Source organism: Dufourea novaeangliae, unplaced genomic scaffold (genome assembly GCF_001272555.1).
Source record: "Dufourea novaeangliae isolate 0120121106 unplaced genomic scaffold, ASM127255v1 scaffold126, whole genome shotgun sequence".
NCBI classification, from domain to species: Eukaryota; Metazoa; Arthropoda; class Insecta; order Hymenoptera; family Halictidae; genus Dufourea; species Dufourea novaeangliae.
Window position 1 is genome coordinate 78,313 of NW_015374003.1, and position 9,214 is coordinate 87,526.

General features: G+C 41.9%; 1 protein-coding gene across 1 annotated transcript in view; it reads right to left on the reverse strand.

The window, feature by feature from the left end:
- Positions 1-8,524, reverse strand: part of LOC107188145 (glutamate receptor ionotropic, NMDA 2B-like) — a gene marked incomplete at its 3' end in the record, with an annotated part of 72,474 nt that extends 63,950 nt beyond the window's left edge. Inside the window, exon 1 of the mRNA XM_015576395.1 lies at positions 8,206-8,524. Within this exon, the coding sequence (XP_015431881.1) occupies positions 8,206-8,524 (319 nt within the window). The remainder of the gene's footprint in view (positions 1-8,205) is intronic.
- Between the last annotated feature and the right edge of the window lie 690 nt (positions 8,525-9,214).

Sequence of the window (9,214 nt, forward strand, 5' to 3'; positions counted from 1 at the left end):
AAAAATGGTAATTATGCAATATTTTACGTTATTTTGAAATGGACTGTATACGACGAAGAAAATTTTCAACAAATTGGCAAACTGAAGGACTTTAAAGAGAAATCTCTCAGCTTTCCAAAATCCTGTTGGAATTTTCTATACGATCATGGGTTCGCAAGTTACAGGCGCTCAAAGTGGAAAGTACCTTTTCTCATATGATGACGAATAACTCGGCCAATAAAAACTGTACAACAAAATTAAAAAAACGAAATTAAAGAGAAAAGTTTGCTTTTTAAAAGTATTCCATTGGAATTACCAGAAAAAATTTCATTTGGTCCATGCACCCTCTCAAACTTGACCAACATTTATTAACATTCGCTTACTGCGCTTCATCTTTAAAAAAAAGGAACAACCTACATAAAAACAATTTTTGAATTCCCGATTCAAAAACTAGAAACTTCGGGCTACAAAATGCTCTGTCACAATATTTTTTATAGCTATTTTTCGCGAAGATATAGGCATCTGAAAATGACCAATATTTTCGGCAAATTTTAGTGATGCTTTAATTTTGGCGCCCAGTGTAAACTTTGTAAACTCGCGCATTACACATTGTGAATTTTTGATGAACGCTCTGGTCTCCGGCCTCGAGTCCATCTCGAACGTGTAAAATATCGGCGTCCGCTCGTTGCATCGCCGCTACCCAATCGGTATTAACCTGAACTCCTGAAATGGGCAGCCCTTCAACTTCAGTGTTTTCAGGCTCCCCTACTGGGTTTCTGCTTAATGCATCTGCTACACTATTCCGTTCACCTTTTAGATATTCGATACTATAATCGAACTCCGATAATCTAACGAACCACCTCCCGATGCGCGGATTTAAATCTCTCTTATTCTCTAACATTTTCAAGCTGTTACAATCGGTTTTAATAACAAAATGAATTCCAACCAAATAAACTCGGAATTTTTCAAGCGCGCATACTATTGCCAATGCCTCCAACTCATATGAGTGGTATTTGGCTTCCTCGGGCGTTGTCCGTCGACTATAAAAACTCACGGGATGCCACTTCCCATCTGGCTGTTTTTGCAACAATACTGCTCCTAGACCCAGCGTACAGGCATCCGTATGGACTTCTGTTTCGGCATCGTGATCATGTATTGCTAAAAGCGGTTTCGACGTTAATGCTGCTTTGATCAATTCAAAAGCCTTATTCCGCTCATTACCCCAGGAAAACTTTGCGTCCATACATAGTAACTCAGTTAGCGGATTCGCGATAACCGCAAAATTTCTAACGAATCGCCGAAAATAACTAGCTAGTCCTAGAAAAGTACATACGTCTCGAGCACCTTTCGGAGTTGGAAATTCACGCACACCTTCCAATTTTCGTTGGCTTGGTTGTATGCCTAACATCGAAACTTCAATATCTAAGTATTCTATCCTTAATTTGAAGAAATGGCACTTTTTTCAATTTATAGTCAGTCCCGCGTCCCTAAAAACTTCAAAAATTTGCACTAGGCGGTTTAAGCCTTCCTCTACTGTCATACTCGGTATGATGACGTCGTCTATGTACGCCATAACTATGTCATAACGCAACGACCCTAAAATGGTATTTATCATTCGGTGGAATACCGCGGGCGCGTTACATAATCCGAGGGGCATTCGTTTGAATTGATAGTGTCTGTCTGGCGTCACAAAAGCTGTTTTCTCTCGCGAACTCGGTTCTACCGGCACTTGATAGTAGCCGCTAAAAAGGTCTATACTTGTATAATACTTTTGTCCGCGCAGTCTATCCAACTGATCGTCTACGCGTGGCAGTGGATACTTATCCTTGATAGTCGCTTTATTAATCGCACGATAATCGACGCACATCCTCATCTCGCCATTTTTCTTTCGGACTAGTAGAACCGGACTAGCAAAGGGAGAATTACTATCTTCTATGACATCCGCCGTCTGTAACTCATTAACCATATTTTGCAATTGTCGTCTTTCATGATAGGACACGCGATATAGCCTATAAATTACGGGTCTATCTGACGCAAGTTCTAGTCGCATTGTCGCCCTATTTGTTTTATCTAGCTGTCTCAACGTCGTAGCAACGAGGTCTCGATTTTCGTTGAGGACACGCAGTAATTCGTTCGCTTCTTCTCCATCCAAGTCCGTGTCGACTTGGCTCCTGGCAATCGGCTCATCGTTGATCTCTCGTTCAAAAGCCCGCTCCTCGCAGACTTCTCCACGGGTGATGGCATCGCCTGGCTGGATCGTTATTCGTTGACCGGTCACGTTCAGGACAGGTAGAACAGTCTGCCCTTCCTCGTCGGTGCAACGATGCATCTAGGTATTAGAGGGCCCGCCTCCCGTAGGCCGCCCTCGACGCACAGCTTCTCGTTCGACACGTTTCCCACTACAACGATATGACCTAAATAATTATTTGGAATCGCATACTGCCTGTCGGTTCGGAGTGTAGTCTTTTCATTGGGCTGCGTTACGTCATCCGCTAGTCTGTCGCTGGTTGTCATCACCCTCAACTCGCCGCTGCGACTCACGATAACGACCTCAGGGTGCTCGGTGTAGGGATGTCCTACCAACAGTGGCACAGCTTGGCTTCCTTTCGGCACCACGTGTACCTCAGTTCGTACCGCAACACCGTCGATGCTGATATCTGCCGTTAACACGCCTACCGGTTGAACTCTACCTTCGCCATACCCTACAAAACTGTTTAACGAAGTCTCATAATAAGTCAAACCAAACTCACGGGCCACGTCTTGTCGCAATGTCACCACGCTACTCCCCAAATCGACGTAACACTTGACCGGATGGTCGTTCAGCAAAGCGTCCTTGAAATATTTCTGATGCGTGTCACTTGTAATGTGCAAAACTCTAGCGGTCTCGCCTCGCGCCGTCGTCGCCGTCGTCGCCGTCGTTGTTGGTGTAGGTCGTGTTGACACTCTTTGTTGATCTCGAGGCATACACCCCGGGCATGCTCGCGATATGTGTCCGTTCTGGCCGCACTTGTAACACGTTGGCAACGGTCTTGTCGTTGGACAGGCACGCGCTGTATGTCCCATCTGTTTACAAGCGTAACAAGTTAACTGCGTACCGGGTGTGGTCGATCTGTTTACGTGACGTCTGTCCATGACCGCTGGTGTCTCCTTGAAATTCAAATTTGATTGCCGCAAAGCCGTCAGAAGGTCGCTCGATCGTTTATAACGGCTCAGCGAGCCTAAAAATTCTCGATATCGGGGGCTGTTCAACCCGTCCACGATCCACTCGATCGCCTCGCGATCTCCCATTCCCGCCTTGTTGCACCTGGTCAACTTCTCGTAATAATACTCTACTATATCTTGATAAAGACGTCGCTTATAATTTTGAGCTTTTAACTTTTCGCTTACCATGCTCTCGTCCGACGGGAAGTTTTTGATTAGTAAGTCCTTCCACTGTAGCCACGAGCGCGCGACACGTGGTAAACTGTCTCGCCATTTTCTCGCGACTCCGGTTAGTTTCGATAGGGCGTAATGCCTGATCGCGATTTCGTCCCAATTGTAGAGATCGCCGTATTCCTCGATCTTCTCGATCCATTACCGTATCGATATCCATACCATCCTTCTACCGTAATATCGTTGGAAACAGGGTCGAACGCCGGCAACACGCTCGTCACATCGCGGAAATGTCGCTATTCGCCTACTCGTACTTCGTCGGCCATCATCACGGAAATATTCGAGTACTTCGCCCGTTGGCCTCGCTACTATTTTCACAAATTTTCGCACTATACGGTACTTCGCGCTTCCGCCCGTATGCACTCCGACCGAAAAGGCTCGACACCTCCAAACAGCAATATTCACCCTTCAACGATTATCCACGAACGGTTTCACGTGGCGATCACACTTCTGATAATTGTTAGAAATAATTTGAATGAGACACGTGCTATCAGTTTGCTTTATTTTCCAACTCTATCTGCTTTGTCTCTTTGTCCCGTATTTATGTTCCGTTCGCACTCCTTCCACTTCCCTTTCATACATCATTCGTCCAATCACTCACACCTTACCTATTACTCGATCTCATTCGTTCTCATTTATTCGGCGCGCAATCCCTCCGCATTCAAACATTCTTTTTCGCTACAATATTATTTTTAAATACACACACAAAACATTATGAAATAAGAAGAACGTAAAATGCAAATAAAACATAGAACACGTGTACGTCAGCGACAGTGGTGACGCAGAACCGATAGAAGCGCGAGAGGCCCCGTCCTGCGATCGTCCTACGTACAACGCCATCTGTAGCCAGTACTAACAATATAGAATAAAATTTTATCATTCTCGGCTGAATTTTCGCAAAAATCGACTTTGACAATTAATCTGAATCACGTGTATATTTCATGATAGTAAGTAGAAACAAAATGGTTTGACCAAACGCGGTAGCCAACTCCTATTCAATTATACGTGCACAGTAACGGTGCGCAGTACTAACGTTACAAGCCAACGTCTCGCTGGTAGATGCCAGGGTACTCATCTCATTACAAGGCGAGGAGATGCAATGGACAAGAAGAAGTTCGGTAAAAGAAAAGAAGCAAATTAAATTCAGTAAAAAAAAGAGTGCATCTATCACTATAACTAAGGAAGGGTAGGATGTACACAGCATCTGCACTCTCTCATCACTTCGCATTGTGCACTTTTTGTCATTGCGAAAAGATTGGCTAGAAATGTGTTTGCTAAATTTCTGAAATCTCTCCCTTCTTCTAAAATAAAGTGAAACTAAAAAAAACAGATCATAACAGTTCAAACGCTGCGAAATCGTTTTAAAGAGGAAACGTACCGCAAAAGAGTCATTCACCAATTTTTCCGACCATATCGCAAGTTTCACTATCGAGGGCATAGGGTAAAAAAAATCTGATCAGTTCGGTCTTTGGTACAGGGGTTACGTGTACTTTTAACTTGAAAAAAACGTGGACACATGGAAGATTCCACGATCCGTACATTTTCTTGTGAAACAGATTGTAGAACCTAATTTATTATACATGAAATGCGGGTATTTCTAGCTTCAAATATAAATAATGCAAAATAACCGAATACGATTATCAAATTGGACATGATTGTTCGACAGACGTTTAGAACTAATTTTCTCTAACACTGAAGCCCTATAAAAAAGTTTCTTTGTATATTTTTTATTTATTTTTGTTGAAGTTATATTTTTATTAAATTGTAATGAGCGTGTTTTATTGTCTGTACGCGTCACGGTTCACGATCAACAGCGTGGTGTATGTAAAACATGTTCGGGGTTCAAAGGTATTGTTCAAAGCTCTTTTCGTTGTGATAAATATATTCACGTATTAATTAATCCTGTGAGTGTTAATAATTACTCCGTTAAACTTCCACTTTAAAATCCTAACAATTTTTATACAGGAACTCATTTGCATTCCGTTCATATCACAATTTTCCATACATCCTGTATGTATACAATTTTTACTAACAGTTCATATATAACAAAATAAAAGCAAAGCGAACGTCCCAACAGACTGTAAAGCAAAAGAAATTTCGTCATTAGTGCCCAAAACGATTTACAGCGTAATCATTTCGGTGTTCATCCGCCCCATTGAGATGAGATTCCCCTTGACACACTGTCAGGCTCGACGACCGAGTAGTGTAACTTGACCCACACTGTTTATTTTGATTCTCGGACCACTTCCTCTTTCAGTCGCTATTCTTGTCCTTGTTCGGCGTTGATTCTATATTTAGAATCAATTTCTCTACTGCGTAAGTACCCGGCTTCAGTTTCAATTCTCGAGAACCAATCGAACTTTTACTGCATTAAATATTAAGGGTAGTATCAGGCCAAAGAACCGAATATCAGCAAAAGGGAAACATTGCTTGATGCTTCTATTGAGGATCTCTACAAACATGTAGAGTTAAATAAAAATCGCAATTTTTGAGATACCCAAGTCCTCTTGTAAGTTACGTGTACCTTCCGCAAGCGAACACACAAGTCGACGTGCAACGACAGAGACCGTTAAGCCGCAGATATTGACCAGTCCCTAGGTTAGGCGAGGGACTTTCGGCGATATGTGGTCTCCGGGACATTAATTTGAACGTCCGAGGAAGAGAAGAAAATGTGTCCTTCCCGTGGGCTGGCCAGGTGAGTGTGTGCCACCAAGGGACGCGGAGGAAACGTGGCAATATTCTTTTGTTTTTGGAATAACCGGGACAGATACGTGTGTGCAATTTCGTCGGGTTTCACGGTGACACGGAGCACTTTATGACGTTCGCCTAGGCGACGCTTTGAAAATCGTCGAGCGATTTATGCGAATTCCGGGACTTTATTTTCCTTGAAAAAATAACGTTGCTGAAAAAACCGTATGCCAAGGGTTTTCGAACAACGATGTATATGTGGTATTTTGAAAATTCTGCTGTTATATTTCTTTAGTGTGTGTTTTCAACCCTAGAACGACATTGTTACATTTTTCGAGCCCAGGTGTGACTGTAGAGTTATGATGACCTAGAGGAAAATTGAAATATTTGAAGTGTTATTGAATATTTCGAAACAATTCTTTTTCTATTTTTCTTTAGACATCGTAAAAAGAGATCACTGCAGCACGTTCTTTTCATTTAAGGAAAACATAAAATAAAATAGTTATATCATATTTTGTAGAATCTGTGAGTTAAGTATAATGAAAACAAGTTCAAAATAAATAACATTTCGCAAATTTTCTCGAAAATATTTTTATGACAATTTGAGTTATGGAAATGAATCTGACAATGAGTTTGATATATTGTCTGATGAAAACCAACACTCGATCAGAATATTCTTCTATACAATTTCAAACTTTTGTACAGATAATAGTATCAAATACTGAACTATCGATTGAATTTGATACATATGAAACTCTAGAAAGAATAAATACTAAATCTGCCAAAGAGTACTTATTAGAAAATGATTTGATTGAAAATAAAGATATACGCTGGCGAAAATCCATCTCATTCGAGAAATCACCGATTGAAAAATAGTACACAGCGCAACAATGTCCGATATAATGAACAATTTAGGTATATCTCGAGTTTTAGAAGAGCTTCGGGTACGATACGATCATTGTACCAAAAAATTTTCGGTAAATATTTAGAATAGGGGAGGCAGTTCCGATGACCTTGACCTTGAGATATGTTGTCGACGTCACTCTCCTCAGTTACCTTCAGAGGGTTTTAAACGTCATTCGTTTTTTATTAGAAAATAACAAATAAAAATTCTGTAAAATATTAGCAGTTATTTTTGCTATTAAAGGGATACACTGAACTTGAACTTCAACATATGTGGTAAAGATCACCTTCTGAATGACTTTGAGAAGGTTTTAGCTGCCGCTGCTTATTTGTTAAAAAATTATAAATAAATGAATTTCGCAATATAAAGGTGTATATTTAACTTCATAATTTAAATTTTACCTAGTATAAATACCATATTATTAGCATATCTGCGTCCTTAAGGCCCGTTGCACAGTCGAGCTACGCAAGCGAATTGTCTACGATTTGATCGCGATTAGTCTTACTCCAGTCGTCGTGTGTCTCAGTGGCACGTATTATAATTATTACATTATAGCCTGTATTGAAGTTCTTGTATGTAGTTTTGTTTTACTCAAGTATGACCGAATTAATGGCTAAAACTGTTGCTGTGTTTTACGGAGTACACCCACCTATTGCTCAAAGCAGTTTAAAAGGCGCTTTTGTGTCATTATACAGGGTGTAACAAAAATGTAGGTCGACCCGGAAATGGGATACTCGGGGGAGGGGTGAATTGTAACAACTTTTTCCTTAGCAAAAATGTAATCTGAGGCTTCGTTACTGAGATATTAACGAAAACTGTGAACGCCCTCATATAATGTAGGTAATTTACCCCGCGCGTGTAACGGACCTAAGTGATTACGCGGGGAGGGAGTGGGGGCTTTCCCCTAACCCTGCATCCCCTTAATGTTCAAAATAACTGCTATATTTATCAAGTTATTTTGTTTATCACTTTTTAATTAAAAAACGAGCGCCAGCTAAAACCTCTGAAGGTCATTGAGGAGGGTGACCTTGAGAACATTATTCCGAGCTCAAGGTCATCGGAGTTGCCACCCCTATTCTAAATATTTACCAAATTTTCTTTTTTTAATATATTCGATATACAAAATATCAGGTGTTCAGCTTGAAAAATAAAACTCGGCTGCTACAAGGGTAAAAAGTAATTTTTCTGTGTATTTCAAGTACCTGTTGGACTCGGCGTGAGCGTCATCATGGTCAGCTTGACCTGGTCCTGCTTGAAATCGTATTTGTCCAGAAATGTGAACATCGTCTGGTCCTTCGCGTGTTCCTTGTGAAGGTTCCCCACCACACGATTCACAGCTTTCGTGTACTCCCGTGCGCCGAAGTTCGTGTGCGGCACTATCAGACCGATGGTCAACTCCGGCAGGAAGCCAGTCCGGTTTCTCGACGTCTCGTGGACCCCTGTTTCACCGGCCGTCGATCTCCACCCGCAACTAGTGGAGACCACGAGCGTGCCAACGATTAAAAAGACCTCGACCCGCATCTTTCCTCCACTTTTGCGCGCCCGTCACACTTGTACAATTCGACTCCTCGGCGATTACCTCGACTCAGAATCGCGAGGAAACCGCGGCAACCATTTCTGGCGAGAGTGTTCGTGCGATCAAAATGGTAACCGGGAGCTGACGGGCATTTTTAGACTCGTTTTAATCGTCCACTCAAGCATTGGCAGAGATGATTTCACGTCCTCATAAATACACTAATAATTTAGATGAAGGTAGCGTGTCTTCTCTCTGCACGTTGATAACTGATGACGATAGTAACTTTGTCACTGCAAGAGTTCCGTAAATTTTTCCGCACTCTAGCCATTTTGGTGACCGATGTCGATAAAGAGTTCTAATGAAAATTAGTAGGCTAATTTTTTGCTTTTTACATCCTTAGGCGATTTCCTTTGTGGATTCACTGTTGCAATGGTGTTCTTGGGAGCGTGGAGTTCGATTGACGTGTTTCGTGCGTCATCTTTCGAACATTGCCTGTCCCAGGTTGTCACAGGAACTCGTTCAGCGACTTCTCGAATGTCTTGGTGAGACGATAAGACACTGTTAGCGGAGATGCTCGCTCCGTGCGTGTGCGCGTGTATACGAATTCAGGTGACCGGTTCAAAGAACTTCCATGTTCCGATGGAGGAAGACGAAATTTGATTTCACAGGCGACGTGATCACCGGGTCGCTGGGAT